Source organism: Misgurnus anguillicaudatus, chromosome 1, assembly GCF_027580225.2.
Source record: "Misgurnus anguillicaudatus chromosome 1, ASM2758022v2, whole genome shotgun sequence".
NCBI lineage: Eukaryota > Metazoa > Chordata > Actinopteri > Cypriniformes > Cobitidae > Misgurnus > Misgurnus anguillicaudatus.
In genome coordinates, this window is record NC_073337.2 from 30,935,505 (window position 1) to 30,954,034 (window position 18,530).

Below are 18,530 nucleotides of genomic sequence, written 5' to 3' on the forward strand. Positions count from 1 at the left end.
GGTGGCTCTTAAAAGAGCCTTTGGGTTCAGATCGGGTACTTTCGGCTTTACTTGGAGCTCGTGTATTTAGTGACGGCCTTTGTTCCCTCAGACACGGCGTGTTTGGCGAGTTCACCGGGCAGCAGGAGACGCACGGCGGTCTGGATCTCTCTCGAGGTGATGGTGGAGCGCTTGTTGTAGTGAGCGAGACGAGAAGACTCACCGGCGATGCGCTCAAAGATGTCGTTGACGAAAGAGTTCATGATGCCCATCGCCTTTGAAGAAATGCCGGTGTCGGGATGAACCTGCTTCAGGACTTTGTACACGTAGATGGCGTAGCTCTCCTTCCTGGACCTCTTGCGCTTCTTTCCACTCTTGGCGGCGCTCTTAGTGACGGCTTTCTTTGAGCCCTTCTTGGGCGCGGGCTTTGCTGGTTCAGGCATGATGATGATGCTTCAAATCTCAGAACAAGAAACTGAGTAATGAAGTGACCGCGTGCAGGGTTATTTATCCCCAGCTCTATGTAAATTTGAGCTCAACGAGACTCGTGCTCTGATTGGGTGTGTTTGTTGGCCCGACCCCAAAAATGTTTCTATTGGTCAGCTCAGAGTCTGTCCAGGGTGAAAGAGAGCCAATGAAAGAGGTCCAACCACAGGCTCGCGTTTGAAACAGACCCTCCCCCACGCGATTCAGTTCTTTGTTTCATTTCCCGCTCTTTTTGTGGGTTTATTTTTATGCTTTTCTACACAAAATGTCTTATACTTACATTATAATCAATTACAGTTTTTTACCGAAAGAGTTTAATAGAGTGCAAAGATTTAGTATTTACACCACAATGCTTAGAAAATAATTTATCCATGTTTAAATCAAAGTCTCAGAAAGATATCATGCTTAAATTTTTGGATTTTATGGTCGACAAGTTTTTTCTAAACCTTAACATCATTACTTAATCATGTTAAGAATATTGAGCTCTTTGTATGATAATGTGGGTGGCTCTTAAAAGAGCCGTTGGGTTTTGTTTTTCCTTTAATCGTTTAACCTCCGAAACCGTACAGTGTGCGTCCCTGTCTCTTCAGCGCGTACACGACATCCATAGCGGTGACGGTCTTTCTCTTGGCGTGCTCGGTGTAGGTGACGGCGTCACGGATAACATTCTCCAGAAACACCTTTAACACACCGCGGGTCTCCTCGTAGATAAGACCGGAGATACGCTTGACACCACCACGGCGAGCGAGACGACGGATGGCGGGCTTGGTGATACCCTGAATGTTATCACGGAGAACCTTACGATGACGCTTAGCGCCTCCTTTTCCGAGTCCTTTACCACCTTTGCCTCTTCCAGACATGACGAACTGACGAGTTGTCCAAGGAATGTGGTCGCTCTAGCAGGGAAGGACTTTTACTTTTGCCTACAGGACCTTGTAGAAACCCACAGACACGAGGGCGGGGTCGCCATTTCGTCACGAAATTAATCTTCCTCACAATTTGCGGCTCCGCCCTTCTTCAAAGCGTTCAGTAAATCGCTTCACAATGCAACTTCAGAAAAGGACTATGTTAAAGATTTGCTAATAAAAATATATCAACTAAATGTTACGTAAAAATAAAACTATGGTCGACTTGAGCAAGGCACATTAGTTGGTCCGGGGATGTGTGTGCAGTCCGTTCACTACTGAGGTCACATTTCAAGTGTGGACCCCCATACTAGACAAATACTTTCATAAGTGTCAAGTAACTATATAAAAAATATGAAACAGAAATTAGGGTAATATTTTTTGTTGTTTTTAATAACCCAACAAACATTTGGACGTGTGATGACCGTTGAAAAGACGTCCGTTCGTCACGTCCCGTCCGCGTTGAAAAATATATCCAAAATGAAAGTTGAGCCGACGTCTTTGACGTCATCTGGCCGTGAATTACACGTCTTTTCTGCACGTCCCTGGACGTCTAAATGCGCCGTATTTTGGTTGTTTAAATGTGTTCCTGCATAGTTTAAATATATGTTTTAAGCCCTCATATAGCAAACATGTGGACGTTTTATGACCGTTGAAAAGACGACCCTTCGTCACGTCCCGCATCGCGGTTGAAAAATACCCTAAATTAAAGTTGAGCGGACGTCTTTGACGTCATTTGGCCGTGAATTACACGTCTTTTCTGCCCGTCCCTGGACGTCTAAATGTGCCGTCTTCTGGATGTTTAAATGTGTTGCTGCATAGTTTAAATGTATGCATATAAAATGAATATACACCCATTGTGTAACATCGTGAAAGGCAATCAATTGTATTGAGGTTTAACACAAATTCCCAAAGGTTCAAAATCAGTTCAAAATTGGTCCAGTCAGACCTGAACGTCCATAAACCGTTTTAACCACGTGTACTTCACAAACACATTAAAGAATACATTATTTGTGGCCATAACAAAAAAAGAAGCATGTTCTGATTTAGCACTTTTTATTTTTTTTAACCATTTAACTATAATAACAACTTCAAAACACTTTCTATAAAGGGATAGTTCACCCAAAAATTAATATTTAGTAATTTATTCCCTCTCATGTTTCAAACCTGTATACCCTTCTATGTTCTGCTGAACACAAAGATATGTGAAAGAATGTTTTTAACTAAGCAGATCCCACAACCCATTACTACAATTGTAAAAAAAAATATTGACAGTTAATTGGTTGTGAAGTTACAAACATTCTTCAATCTTTGTGTTCAGCAGAAAATATAAATATACACGTTTGAAACATGTGGATAAGAAAATTATAACAAATTTCCTTTTTTGGTGAACTCTCTCTTTAACACGTCACAGCTGTTTGGCTTTTTTGTATCCACCACCCCCAGCTCTTCTTGGAGCGTGCTTGAGGTGGTCTGCCATAGCTGCATCTATTTCCGAGTCTGTGGCATTTGGGCTCCACCTCTTCACAGCATCTGAAGGAAGAGAAGAATATGTTTCTTTTTAAAATAAATACAATTAAAATTTTGGGTAAATGACATGCACTTACTTTCAAAATCTTTATGGTCTACAGCTAAAATGATATATTAATATTATATATATATTATTGTACAAAATATGCTCTGCTTTAAATAAGTGTTAGATCAGTTGTGGGGGATACAGCATTTGTCCCCTCCCTCTACAAAACCACTGTGGTGCCCTTGAGAAAGACCCTTAACTAGGTGTGTCAAAAAATGAACAGGATATTTCTGATAAAGACAGGTGAGCTGTGATGTCCCCTGAATAGATCAAGCATAACAATAAAATTAGAATCAATATACAAGAACAAGTTTTTTTAGATCAACATTCCCCAAATTACCTTGAATAACATAATACAAAGGTGTGCCTTTAAAAGCCTTCTTTTCCAGATGTCCACCACCCCTCATATTGAACTTGGCCATAAGACAATTAGACATCATTCTGTGAAAGAAATGTAAGATTACTTCACCTTAGACAAATAACCTAAAAGGTCAATAAATCACAATTAACAGTAATGAGCAATTGCATACAATGTTTAAACATACACTATGTGTTAACACTTCACAACTTCACTTGTTTCATCTACCATGTAACAAGTTCTATGAACTATATCCTCATCCCTAACTTTGGGTGACAAGTAATGGCTTACACTGAAATTATGTTTTAATTTCTAGTTTTCAGTATGGCTGACTGTTTAAGTCATTACGAACATTTAAACTTCTCAACAAGTGATGTGTGACGGATTAAATCCTGAATTGAAGTAATATAAATAGCTGGGTTAATTATGGTGGTAATCAATATATATTCCTTAAATATTATGCAGGATTACACAAATCAAGAGAAATACATACCTGTTCATAACGTTGTTCACGCAGTCTCTGACATAATATCCACCAACTCAGACAGTTGCTGGACCTAAATGTGAAAACAATTGAAATAATGTTATAGAAAGATAGATGGAAATATATATACATATTCTTTATGTCACAACTTACGCAGATCACCTTGTTATCAACATATTTGATGTATTCATAATGCACAATACACAGTCATATAGCATTTCTTACATGTTGCATTTGAAGCTGAGGCCATAGGTGAAGAATCAGGTAGTCTCCATCCGGTAATTTTTTCGTTGTGTTACCTCACCTGTACAAATAGAGTTAATTATATGGTAGTGTAAAATATTAACAGTAAATCACTTCACAGTGTAATACTGCATTAGTTATGAAATCAGCTGGCTGTACTTTTAGGTCTTTGTGGTTGAGCAATGACAGATATTATAAGCTCTGTATTTGTAACTATTAACTCAGATTCAGAGAAATGTAAATATGTTTATACTCTTAGCTTTGTTGTCACTAATGTAAAATCTTGCATGACACCTTGCATGTAATTTCATTAAGTAAAATAAACATACACATGCACAATGTATTTTACAAAAAAAACATAGTAGTGTAAAATATTAAAATAAATCACTTTTTATATCAAAGTTTTTGGATATTATGTTGACATTCAGGCAAAACCCTGATTCATGGAATACATTTTTACCTAAAAATGAGAATGACATTATAAAGGCAAAAGTGTATGCACTTAGGAGCCAAGCAATGTGTTTGTATAGTGTGGGAATGCACCAAAAAAAAGCATCAGTAGCACGTACGTCTCATAGTGTATAGGGTATAGATCAATCACACCATTGTGATACCGATGTTTACTGTCATGAAGTGTGCCTGTGTAAACAAAATACACCAAAACAATTTATATACATTTTTGAGTTTCATATCAAAATATATAAAAGTCATTTTTGAAAGAATCATGTTTTTTCGTAGTATTAAGCAAAAGCAGTCAAAAACTTACAACTTAATGTAGGGTAGACAAAGTCAGGGATCGGGCACGCCTCATCTAAGTGTGTTTGACACAAAACTTGATCTTTAGCACAAACAAGGACATATGAAACATTAGAACATTAACAAATGTGTAGACTGTTTAAGTCATATCTACAAAAATTCATATCTACAGTTTTCCATACCTTTTTTTAATGTTTGTAGAATGCACATCTTTATTTGGTTTGTGTTGACCTTCAACTGTAAATAAAACGAAATTGTAATTAATGATATTAACTCCACAATAACAACTCCAATTTGTTAATGTATTTTCAAACTGAGACATTTACCTGACTTGGGTTTTGGGTGGTTATATTTTGGAGGGTCTGTGTAGGACACAGTGCCTTTAACAGCTTGTTTATTTTTATTTGGATGAGGTTCTGCTTTTCCTTTGTACAAAACAAAAGCAAAGGAAGTTAATCAAACAAACACTTCTGCTAAACTTTTAATGCAAAACAGTATTTAATATTTTGCATGTGCAATGTTTAGGCAATCAAATCATTGTAATTCCATTAATGCCAAATAACTTTTATTTTTCAGATAATTTACTTTCTGAAAGAGACTTTCAAGAGGCTACATTAATAAGTTACTTTGACTGTATCCTTAAACATACTTTATACCATGTATAAGTTCAAAGTACGTTAGCTTTTAGCCTTCTAGCTAATTATTGCAATAGTACTTAGTGTGGACAATTCTGGCAACGTTTATTTCGGAGCCTTCGTGTCAAACAAGTAAAACTTAAGCACGTTAATCAAATAATACACAATGTACTTACCCAACAGTAGATTTTGAATGATATATAGACAAAACTCCCTCGTAATCGCTCCTCGTGTTTGAATGTGAACTTCCGGAAGAACGCGTGACGTCACCACTATCTCGCGAGATAATCTGTCCTATCGCGGGATTTTGTAATATCCCCAGATTTATCACTATATTTCTTAAATTAATAGCAGTTTTTGAAATTACATCCAACTCAGACCTAAATGGTGACCGGATATGTATCTGTTTTACATTTATATGCATACATTCAATAATGAAACAGGTTGGAATAATGACTAAAATGCAGTGTGGCTTTGCAATCACACTGGGCACTTTGTGATTATAATTTATTTAAACAAGATAAAGTTAATATATTTACTTTGTATACAAATCGTGTATTTCATAAAGATTATCCTGTTTTTTTCCTACTAGTCTAGTCTAGACGTGTAAAAGACGTCAGTGGACGTCTATTCACAACCTCTTAAAAACCTACTTTTTGCACTTAAATTAATTATTGCAGTATTAACCAAGGTGTAAGCACAGCATTTGCATATTTCACAATGACTCATAGAAGGTCCATGATTCTCTATAGAGGGTCACGATGGACCACAAATGCACGTGCAAAAGACGTCACCTAGTGACGTCCTCCCACAACCGATCCACAACAGGGCACAAACACCGAAGCACGCGTAGCAAAAGTCAAAGCAACAACCCCACATGCAACCCCATAGAACTACAGACATGCACAAATGTATCTGAATGCATTTTTATGAAATGTTCTGTGTTACATATTTTCGCCGATTTGTGCCGTCATACCGCGACTATTTTTGGCCAGGGACACGACGTTGCGGTCGGACCAATGTTTGCTGGGGTGCGTCTCCTGCTGCCCGGTGAACTCGCCAAACACGCCGTGTCTGAGGGAACAAAGGCCGTCACCAAATACACGAGCTCCAAGTAAAGCCGAAAGTACCCAATCTGAACCCAAAGGCTCTTTTAAGAGCCACCCACACTTTCCAGAAAGAGTTTTCGATATTACACTTTCATATTCAGTTTAATTCAGATTTTAAAATGTGGCATCCAATATGTTTAGATTTGTGCATTTAAACGTACATCAAGATTTAATTTCAATGCATACCTTATTGCTGTATTCATTTCCACTCCATAAGGATTTCAGCGTTGTACAGGTCTTTGATGCATTTTTACCTTAAAACGTGCAGCAAATTCATGACAAACTGAAGTTCAGCAAAGCGTCCCAGAAACGCGCACCGATCCACCAGGAACATGCAAATAATCCATAATGAATATTCAAAATCAAATAATCCTTACAGAGCGTTCAAGTAATCCACCAAAAGCTCAGTTTTGAATTATGTTGCGGTGACTGCTAATCAGTCACTCACGGGGATTGTGGGAAAATGCTGTTTGACTCTTGTAACCAATAATAATGTCCATATCTTGACGCTAACGTTTTATATTTCGTTTAATCGTATGGTTTAAATATTTAAAGGAGTTCACAAAGTACAAATGCAGATACAGATCTTATGGCTTTCCAATGTTTGATGCCAATCTCACGGTCAAAACTGTGTGCTCATTATCCAAACCTGTGCAGCATTTCTTCTTTACACATCTCCCCATCTCAATAGTGTACAAAATAAAAATAACAACACACACAACTCTGTCAGTCTGATTTTGCAAAAATTTCAGCTGGTTTCAAAATGCATTTAAAAATTAGAGTTTTAAAAAAATAAAATCATGGAAAGAAAAGTAATTTTGTAAATTGTGCTCCATTTTTAATTCCAAAAAATGAACCCAAATTAATAACTAGCAAACATCTACGCACACACAGGCTGGATTTCAAGTGTCATCCATTTATTAAAGCCAATGAATAATGTGATTACAGATATAAAACAACACATAACACTTGAAACCTTTCTTGAGTTTGCACATTTGGACAATTCTTCACACATCATAGATTATAAATGTGGGAAATCCAGCAAACAATAAGTAAATTTACACACATTTTCCATCACTCGCTTTAAAGGGATAGTTCACTTTATAACGAAAATCCTGTCATCATTTACTTGTCCGCATGTTCTTCTAAACCTGGATGAATTTATTTTTTCTGATTAACACAAATGAAGATATTTTAATAAATGATGGTGGACACACAGCAGTAAGTGACCATTGACTTTTATAGTAGGAATAAAAAAATATAATGGAAATTAATGGGTACCATCAACTGTGTGCTTACCATCATTTATCATTATATTTTATCATTATATTTTCTTAGTCATTTATCGCAATACTTCCAAAATGTTTTTCCTAGTTTATTAATAGTTTATTACCAACAAGAAAATTGCACAAATTTCTTGATAAATTAACCCTGCAACACACCCTTTAGTGTCTCGTCACACCCCTAATTAAAACACCACTGAAGCTTTTATAAATATGTTAAACATGCATTAAATCAAATAGGCCTAGTGCATAAAAATAATAATTCAATATTAAGCATATATATATATATATATATATATATATATATATATACCAGTGAATTAAGATCAATACATTTTATAATAAGGTCTAAATTATCACCAATATGAAAAGCATGAATTCAGCAGCTGTTGCTGTTACTAAATGCACTATGTAAGCAATAAGGTACGAGAGGCTGTGCTGTATCGAGAATAAGTAACGGCTGAAGGGCGTTGTTAGGCACGACGCGAAGCGGAGTGCCTGCAACCCCTGCGGAGTTACTTATTCACGATACAGCACTTGCCTCGAGTACCTTATTGCTTTTATAAAACGGTTACCACACAATATTAAAGTAAAAAAAATATTAGTGCAACTTTCATGAAGTTAAATTAATAAAAGCATTCCTTCCGCTAGAAAAAATAGTCCCTGACTGCGAAAAACAACATAAAAATTCAAATAAAAACAACAAACTGTTTTCAGATTTGTCTCATTATATGTGTATGTGTTGCTAAGGGTGTTGCTAAGGGCGCAGTGATATTAAATAGAACCGTTGGGTGAAGCGGTCATAGCAGTGTTTTATTGCGAATAAAGCACACCTATTGACCAATCAGAATCAAGGATTGGAACTAACCATTTTATAAACATCATTAAACCACATTTACTGTCTACATGTGTTGTGTGTATAGAGCAGTGATTCTCAAACTTTTCACCCCTTGTGTAGGGTGCATCCCTTTGCCCCCCCACCCAAGACAATTCATAGCATAAAACAATCTCGTATGTAGAATAAACAACAATAAAAATGTACAATATAGTGCTGTTGTTTTGGGAATTTTCTGATAAATTTAAATAAAACTGGAGACCTCCTGGCTCCATCTCACACCCCAGTTTGAGAATCACTGATATGAGCAACATTCATTATAATTGATGAGAAGACAGACGTTATAACATGCCTGTGATTTTTAGATTGTAAAAAATCTATACCTATATCTAATATCTTTATCTATATCTATGACTGATTCATTCGTAGAAAGATCTGTGACACTGGACTGGTGCTCTTATATCTTCATCATGTTTTGGTGAGAAAACATTTCCATCTGGCTGCAGTCTCCAGGTCAATGTTGTTTCCTTTTCTATCCCATGATCCTTTAGTTTCTGCTTGATCTAAAAACACAATTGTACGTCAATTTTAAAAAACAATATAGTTACATTTTAAACTGAAATGCAACAAAACAGGGCCAGAAATTATTAAAAAAATATATTTTAATAAATAGCAAATTAAATACTAAAGTTGTGTTATCATTTTTTTGCATTGAATTGTTTAATATGTCAATTTATTTAACAGAAAATGAACAAAATTGAGCAGTCTTGCTTTAAAGGGGTCATATAATGAACATTTTTAAGATGTAAAATAAGTAAGAAATAATTGACGACGGGCCTTGGGTGTGCATTATTTTCAAATAATTTAAATGACCGAAGTCAATTATATCTCTTATACCACAAGCATTGCTCCGGTGCCTATTTTACAGCAGTGTACAGAAAAATACTCAACACCTGTAGAACATTTCTCAGCCAATCAGAAGAAAGCATTCAACAGACCCGTAGTATAAGTGACTTCATAGATCACCCAGTAGAAAGAGTAAGGGGCTTAATGGGATGCAGAAGCCCAGGAGGCAGGATAAGGATTCAGTGACATGACAATTTTGTGAGCAGTGCGAGACAATTTCTGATGTAAATCCCTTTTTAGACAGTCTTTCCACAGTGTAATGCTTTCTATGAAGGGTCTTTTACTGTATGAGCTGAAGGTTGGTATCTTTAGCCAAATTGTTGGTTTAAAAAATACAAATAGTTCCCATTTTCCTTTTTAAAATGATACAGAATCATCCTCTATAAAAAATAAAGGTCTTGGTTTTACCTTCTATTTTGTACAGAAAAAAATTTCAAGCCCTCTCAGATATATCATTTTCTTGCAAATTCCTTATTGTTTGTATTAGAACCCGATGCAATTAATACAATACTGTAACTTCAGTGTTTGATACTAAAGAACTAAAAAAGAAAAGGAGAATCATTAGATTATGATTCAGACTTATATGAAAAACTGAACTAACAAACACAAGTTGGTTATTGCCTGTATTTATAATGGGAATCACAGTTCTCGTTTTCATATTGCAGAAACAAACTTACTGTGAGATACAACACGCATATAGACTAGACATAGGCCTACACTAAGATTTAATTTGTATAACATTGATGAGAAAGAATATGATTTATGTATTTTTTGCATGGTTTAAACCTCTGTGTGGTGTCTTTATAGCCCATCATGTTTCTACCTGAATTTCACGACGAGTGTGGAATAAAAGATTATCAAACCAAACCACCAGGTGTGAAGCCCAAAGGCTTATTTGCGCAAATATTTAAATACTTAAATTACTTTGTGCTTGAAGTTGCTGCAATTATTGCTAAAAAAAGAGGCATCACAAAGAGCCGAGAATGTGTGAAGGCAGAGCATTGTTTTAACATGTAGCAGTTTATACGCCCACTGAGTGGCAAAAAGTCTGAGCGACAGCATTAAAATAGCGTGAAAAACGCGTCTAAAATGGGAAAAGTAGTTCTGTGATCGACTGTGCTAACAGATTCAACAAACATTTGGAGCTTTTCAAACGGCAAAAAAACACTCAGAAGTAAATTAGCAGCAGTAGCCATATGTCAGGTATGTACACTGTAAAAATTACTTTGCTGCCTTAAATTTTTTGTTGAATCAACTCAGATTTACAAATCATTTCAACTAACTATTATTTATCTTAACTAGAGATGAGTTGTTATAACTACAGATAAGTTGTTATAACTTATAAAATTAAGTTGACTTTTCTCAATTATATTTTATAAGTTGTGACAACTCATCTCTGTTGACATGACTTGTAAATCTGAGTTGATTTAACAAAAAATATTAAGGCAGCAAAGTGTTTTTTTTACAGTGTACAATTTTGAGATAAAAAATACATGAAACACACATGTAGGTTTACACAATGTACTATTTATGAGGACAATTAATTAGTGTTGACTTTTTATGCATTTTTTATGAAAAACAATAAATGTAGAAATGTTTCTTTAAATGGTTTGTGTTTTTTTTTGAGTTATAGAAGTTATATTAAAAAATAAAAATCTCTCTCTCTCTCTCTCTCTCTCTCTCTCACTCTTATAAACTTTGAAAAACTGAAGCATCAGCTATTTAAATACATAAAAGCATGTTTTGATCATCATTCTGAATCTGATATCTAACAAAAGTAATTTTTGCTTAAAATTTGGTATTTTTAAGAAACTTTCCCATATTTGAGAGGTTATAAAAAGAAAATGAATGCAGATAAGATGAAACGTTATTCCTGTTTATTTGTTTGAAAGCAGATGGTTCTTTCAGTTGATATATTGTCTGTCTGTTTGTATGTTTATAGAAGAACCTTTTCTGGTAGGCATTTTGTAAAACTTTTGTGAAAACCACAAAAAAATGCTGGCAGGGTTAAAGATGGAAAAAGTCAGATTTTCATGCTATGACCCCTTTAATGCTTATAAAACAACAACAACAATGTGACACCAAACCTACTATATTTTAAAATATTGTATTTATTGAAAATCTATTTTGATGTTGTGTGAACACAGAGAAATGTGTGTTTTAGTGTTCAACACAAATAGTTGAAAACTTTACCAATTGTAAGATCTTCTCCATCACCGCAGGGTCATTTAGATTCAGACCAGATTTGATCTCCGTTCTCACAATCTGCTTTTTTGAATCTGTCAAAACATTGGATAGACACAATGCACAAAAAAACTTAACAATAAAACATCAGCTTCCAAGTGAATTATTATGTTGGGTTGACCAAAGCCAGTTTTCAGTAGAAATAAAATCATTATGTTGTTATGCTGATTGTATTTCTACTAAAAACTGATGACTGTAACTCCTCCTACAGATTTTAAGCTACATCCACTAAAGGTTTATGCTATGTCTCTTCTTACAGCTTTCATAAAACGAGCAATTAAAGTTTGATAAAATCTCATCCCATGTTGTGAATACTTGAAATTTGTGAAAGTTAAACAGTTATAAACAAATCAAGTTTAAGTGTTTAAGAATTATAGGTAATATGAAAGTACACTGCAAAAAAATATTCTCAAGAAAATAAAATCGTAGTATTTTTGTCTTGTTTTCAGTAAAAATATCTAAAAATTCTTAAATTAAGATGCTTTTTCTTTATGAGCAAAACGACCCAAGAAAATAAGTCTAGTTTTTAGACCAAAATATTAAATTTAAAGCAACACTATGTAGTTTTTTTACCTTTAAATAATGTCTCTAAAATTATTTCAGTGATAGAACAACTTTTAACTGGACAAATTGTACTGTTGCTGCAACCTGAGCAGCCTCCTAGCTGCTACAAGCACACTCTGAAAGTGGTGGTGGAGGGTAGAGCACACAGCCCCTCCCCTCCCCCTGCCTGCAGAAGAATGTCTTATACCAGGCACTGTTGCGCTTTTCAACCCCATTGGGGAGCTGTAAGTCATTTTTGCATCGAAACTACATAGTGTTGCTTAAGTGATTTTGTGTATAAAACAAGCAAAAAAATCTGTGAATGGGGTAAGCAAAAATTTCTTGAATTTAGCGTTTAAGAAAAATTTTTCAAGACTTCATTGTTTACCCCATTGGCAGCTTTTTTTGCTGGTTTTATGCACAAAATCACTTAAATTTGAATTTTTTGGTCTAAAAACTAGACTTATTTTCTTGGGTCGTTTTGCTCATCAAGAAAAAACATCTTAATTTAAGAATTTTTAGATATTTTTGTCCGAAAACAAGACAAAAAAACTAAGTTTTTTTGCAGTGTATTGTAATTAAAAAATGTATTAATAATGTTTGTAAAATAGATTTAGAAATCACACATAAAACTTACACTTCAAGCAGATGAATGGAAGAGGATTTGAGCAGAACTGATCAACTATTAGACCATCAGGACCTGCCGTGCCACAAGGTCTCTGATCCTTCCCATCTGTGTTACGGGTACTAGACTTCCACCTAATGGAGGAGACTTTTGATCCATCTGACCACTTCCACGAGTCCCTAAAGAGACCAATCCATGCTAGAGTATTTGTCCCAATCTTTGTTGTCAGCAGGTCTTTATCGGCTTGATTCTGAATGGTGGCCAGGTCTGTGTAATTCTGTCTGCAGTAGATCTGAGCTTCAGGCCACGTCATCTCATCAGTGATTAAAACAAACCTGTCTGATACAGTTGCCGTCTCTGTAATAAGAAATGTTGGACTTTTATTTAGAAATAAAAGAGTCTAGTTATTTCTTTACAGATCATTTGTAATTTTTTCCTAACATGAACTTAACATCACCTCCTTAAAGTGTAACTAAACCCCTGGTCAGAGCCTAAGTCCACCCACTGGCAATATTTGAAAAATGCAAGAAAAGTGGGCAGATCCCAACGGAGATAGAGGGGACGAACTAAGCTCGTACGGTGAGATCGTAACAAGGGCGTGGTGAGCTTGAACCTGCTTACGTCATGAGTTACTTTTTGGACCCAACATCCAATAGGAAAATTCAACTGCAGTAGCCACCGTTCAACCTGAAGAGGGCAACACTCAGACGTTTTTACACCATATATTATAGTATTGAAACACTTTATATCCAAATGTCAAAAAACGTACTTAAATCAATGAACAGCACTAATAAAGCATCATTCTTACAGATCATTAACTAAAAAAGATTGGTTTAGGGTTTAGTTACTCTTTAAACTTCAACATTACAAACATATCACATAAATCTGTACAGATAACACTGACTATAGCTTCCTGCCATATAAACTGAATCGTTTTAGAGTCACAACCTGTATAAATATTCAGTCCCCATCACTGAGTGAACATAGTCATAAAATAATTTAGTTGTTGTACATGTTTATTCAGTGCAGTATGAACCCAAACATTACAATTAATCATAATGACTAGACCAGACTCTTTCCTCGGTCCATTTGTTTGTTTAGGTTTCTTGTATTAGGAAAGTTATTCGAATTACAGCTTCTAGATTTATTCTTTGTTGATTAATTGATTATTAAATATTTATTTATTATTATTTTATGTCTATGGATCATTTCATCCTGAGGCTCAGTTGGTAAAGCATTGCATGACTTACCCAAGCTCACAGATTTGAACCGCATAGAGATTTATTAATAAAATAAGCTTGATGCACTGTAAATTGCTTCAGATAAAAGCGTCTAAATGTAAATGTTCATTTTTCTCATCTGTTGTGTTACACTAACAACCAAATTGCAAATACTTGCCATAATCTGTATATTTAAGCATTTAAATCACATCAGATCACGTATCTCTCATTGCACTGTGGGGTTCTTGGTGATTAAAAAGTGATCAGTTGTAAGTCACCACAAAGGTTTAGTACGGTTAGCGGACTGTGTGGAGAAGTCTGGGTGATCTGTGCTGATCTTTTCAATGGAAACATAGTTTTGGAGTGAAGTGTGTAATTGAACTTCTCTTAACTTTTTTTTGAATATTTCCACAATATTAAAATGCTTTTGTCGGAGCAGATGGTGTAGTGGACGGTGCTCCGACACATGATGCAGACGCACCTCTGACGACCCGAGTTCGAATCCCGGCTCGAGGTCCTTTGCCAATCCCATACCCCTCTGTTCACCCTATACTTTCCTGTCGTCTCCTTTATTACTGTATATCTAATAAAGGCAAAAATGGCCCCCCAAAAAAGCTTTGGTTTCTTACCATTGAAGCATAGAAAGGGATGTTTAGACGTGCATGGCCAATCACTCCATCCTGTTGAATCTGTATTACCACATTCTTCCATTCCTAATACATTGTTTGGCTCTGGAGTATACCAGGAATTGAATGTCACATTTTCATCTTGATAAGACCACCGCCAGCTATAAATGTCATTGTACAGTCCAGTCCAAGCTGCTGAGACCGCTGCAGATTGAACTGTTTCTTGTAGCAATGTCCAGTCTTCATTGTTTTGAACAGTAGCCAAGTCAAAATAATTCTGTCTGCAGTAAGATTGTGCCTCGTCCCAGCTCATCTGCTGCTGGATGAGAATATACTGACATGAGATGCTCTGAGTGAACAAACAGAGTCCTGTTGAGAGGAAAGTGCACAATTACTCCTTTATCTAATTAAGCCCACAAAGGATTTTTGTTTATCCGTAAATGTGTTTTTTTACACCCCACCGAAGAAATTTGTTTAGCAGTGCAATATATTTAGTTTACTGCTGCAGTGACATGAATTATTGATGGCAAAAGAAACTCAGAAATAGAGATGTCCCGATAACAGAGTCCGATTCCGGTTGGTTCCTAGTTACTTTGATGTAGTTTAATATTTTATAGTAAGGAGTAGCGTCAGTAACAAAAAGGACAAGGACACAACAAAAGTTATCCAATATAAGGTGCTTTTTATTTACAGATGACAGATAAGTGCTGTGAAAATTGATAATTGAGATAATTAAAATCTATACACAATATTTACAAGTATTAATTCTTAACCCTTTGGGGTCTTGGCTGATTTTGCATCCTTTAGCAGTTTTGACCTGCACTGCCATTTGTGCTTTTTTCAGTTGTTTAAAAACTTGTTAAAAAGTCTCATAACACTGTGTTCAGCACAAACTGAGCTACAATATTATCTGAGCAACATGTATGTAAATGTTTGTATTTTTCAGAGAAAAATGTTTATGCGTGGTCCACAAAACTCACACTTAACATGTTTTCAAAAGACAAATGAGGATCTAGTTGTCAAGAATTTTTTTTCATGATGTGAAAATCATTCTCTCTACTCATTCACATAAAACAATATATTGATTTAAAAGTTTCCAAGACACTTTTGCTGTGTGGAAGCCTCTGAATAATCTGTGATTGACACCTGAGGAAACAAAGACTTACATAATGAATTGTCTCATCATCTGTGTCACGATTTGCAACACGATGAGGCGAGATGCGGATCCAAATGCAGTTTATTTCAGAAATGTGCAGGCAAACAAAACAAAACATACACTGGGAACACTTGAAACACGCAACATCAAACAACGAATGACAAACAAGGAATGAACAGGCAAGGTATATATGCATGAAAATAACTAATGACAGAGCAGAAACAATCAGTAACTAAAAAACAAACAAGGCGAGAGCATGAGAACCATGAGAATCAATGCAAACAAGGGGGCGGAGACAATAATGAACAGGAGGCCATACAAGCAGGTACACAAGTTAAACACAGCTACACAACTTTACAATATGTCCTAGGGACAATGTTCTTGTACATATAATATTTCACATTTAAATCTTTTAATTTCTCATATTTAAAAACATTTGTGTGCTGCTGCACCTCCATGTGTGTGATAAGCAAACGTGTTTTGTCGTCTCGTTTAAAGGCGCATATTACTAACGTGCTCTTTAAATAACAAAAACAATATTTGCCTCAAAATAGCAACGTGCCAACAATGCGCCAACACTCCTTGTTTTCAGACGAGAATGACCATGGGTGCAAATATGGGCACAAATCCACTTGCTGTTTAAACAGTGTGGTGCTAAACGTGAAAATAAATGCGTCTGGTTGAAACTAGCAAAAGACACTTGTGTCGTGCATTGCACTGTATTGATTAAAACGCTGATTAAAACGCCAATAACAAACACCGAAACACGATAATGATTCTGGATCCTTTAGTCTCAATGGTGACTGAAAGTGCATAATGTAATTACACTAAACAAATGAGTGCAGCAAACACAAAGTGAGTTAACAGTGTATTAACAAACTGAGATAAACTCAGTTAACCTACTTCAGTAAAAATGTGGAGTTTTTAAAAACATGATATAGTTAAGCAACATCACGATTAATCATGATTAAAAATGTGACACCAATTTCATGACAGTTCATCACAAGTAGGCTAATTAATATTGAGGGACTTACATTTTAGACAAAATATTGACTGCTTTTGTTGTTTTAACAGCAAAAATACTTGAAAGATCACAGCAGAACCATAACATGTCAGTCTCACTGCAACATACATATAGTACATACATACATATATGCCATCCCGCCATTTAGAACGGTGGCCGGACACTAGGGTTGTGACCATTAATCGGGCAAATGCGCATTTTCTCAATGAATGAATTACGGTGAAATGCAGCCACATCCAAAAGCCAGGGGGCGCTCTCACTTAGAAACACCATTTGTGCCACAGAAGAAGTAGCATTACTAACACTATTCCAGGAAATATCTAGAGGCATATTTATATCGCAGTTCTTTAGATTGTTTCAGGTATTTTCATGATAATAAAGAATATTTTAAATGATTGTGTTTGACGAGTGTTGCTTTTTTAAATGCACATTATAATCGAGTGAAACTTTTAGTGATTTTAGATGACACAGAACATGACACATCAACGTGTCCCAACCCCAAGCATGTCATCCCATGCAGCATTCGTGATCTGTAGACTCCATAAGTCTACATCATCCAGAAACATGGATGGAAAGCAATATTTCAAAAGACCCGAACACACTCATGTACATGTTGGTTGTCTTTAAAAAGATGCAAAATCTCAGTGAAGTTCTTTTAGAGGAAAAAACTCTTCTAGCTGCTGAAACTGAAAGGGGTAATCAGCCAACGTCAAAAAACCCCAAAGCCCTCCAAACTAATCTATAGACAAAAGAAAACAAATTTCTTCAGCTTCAGTGATCTAATCTGCTCCAAACCTCAATAACATACAGCGGGTGGGAAACGCTCCATACCTTATCTGTATCTAAAAAAATATTACTCATACGTGTATGTACATCGTGCAACCTGCTTACCTGGCCGCTTCTCCAAAAACAACAAATAAACAAGACACCAGACGGACAAGAAAACAGGTAAAACAATAAGACGTCACAAAAACATACAAGTCATAGAAGGAATAATAATGGATGTAACGAAAAGAAGATAAGACTATTGTAAATGTATATTGGTACTCTTAAAATGGTACATATTAGGGCCAAGATAAATTAAATAAAAATATATAAATGAAAAAAAAAACACATCTTGTAATCACTGTTCTACAACAGAGTTTCTAAAGCTTTGTTCACATCAATGCATTTTCTTTAAAAAAACTCTCTGTTTTGGTCTTTCGTCCAATGACAATAAACTTTTTAAAAACTTAAAAAAGCATAGGGGCCATAAACACAACATATCACGATCAGTTTAAGAGTTTAGTGTGTCTCTGTAGATGATTCAACAGCTATTTCTGGACATCATCATTTCCCAATAAAACCCTTGTAAACATAAACACTCACCTGAGAAAATCAGCAAATGAATCAGCCTTTTCATTGTTGATGGATTTACAGTATGCTACTGAAACTGAAGAAATAAAACAGCATTACTAAAATAAAACAAATGATGGCAAACACATTTAAAGAAACCATCTTTATATGCTTTAAGTTGTTTTCTTAATAAGTACAGTAA

At 35.4% G+C, this 18,530-nt stretch overlaps 3 protein-coding genes across 3 annotated transcripts; all 3 read right to left on the reverse strand.

Moving 5' to 3' along the window:
- On the reverse strand, window positions 1-436 carry LOC129431949 (histone H2B-like). The gene has a single exon (XM_055190072.2). It carries the CDS (start codon window positions 420-422, stop codon window positions 48-50), a length of 375 nt encoding a protein of 124 aa, XP_055046047.1. The 5' UTR covers window positions 423-436; the 3' UTR covers window positions 1-47.
- Window positions 437-967: 531 nt separating this feature from the next.
- LOC141364314 (histone H4) lies at window positions 968-1,501 on the reverse strand. The gene has a single exon (XM_073868643.1). The coding sequence runs from the start codon at window positions 1,323-1,325 to the stop codon at window positions 1,014-1,016; it is 312 nt and encodes a 103-aa protein (XP_073724744.1). The 5' UTR covers window positions 1,326-1,501; the 3' UTR covers window positions 968-1,013.
- Window positions 1,502-11,702: 10,201 nt separating this feature from the next.
- LOC129431909 (putative C-type lectin domain family 20 member A) lies at window positions 11,703-18,530 on the reverse strand. Its single transcript, XM_055190032.2, has 4 exons — window positions 18,362-18,530; window positions 14,817-15,182; window positions 12,980-13,324; window positions 11,703-11,834 (listed from the first exon to the last, which is right to left on the reverse strand). The coding sequence occupies exons 1-4, from the start codon at window positions 18,393-18,395 to the stop codon at window positions 11,716-11,718; spliced, it is 864 nt and encodes a 287-aa protein (XP_055046007.2). The 5' UTR covers window positions 18,396-18,530; the 3' UTR covers window positions 11,703-11,715.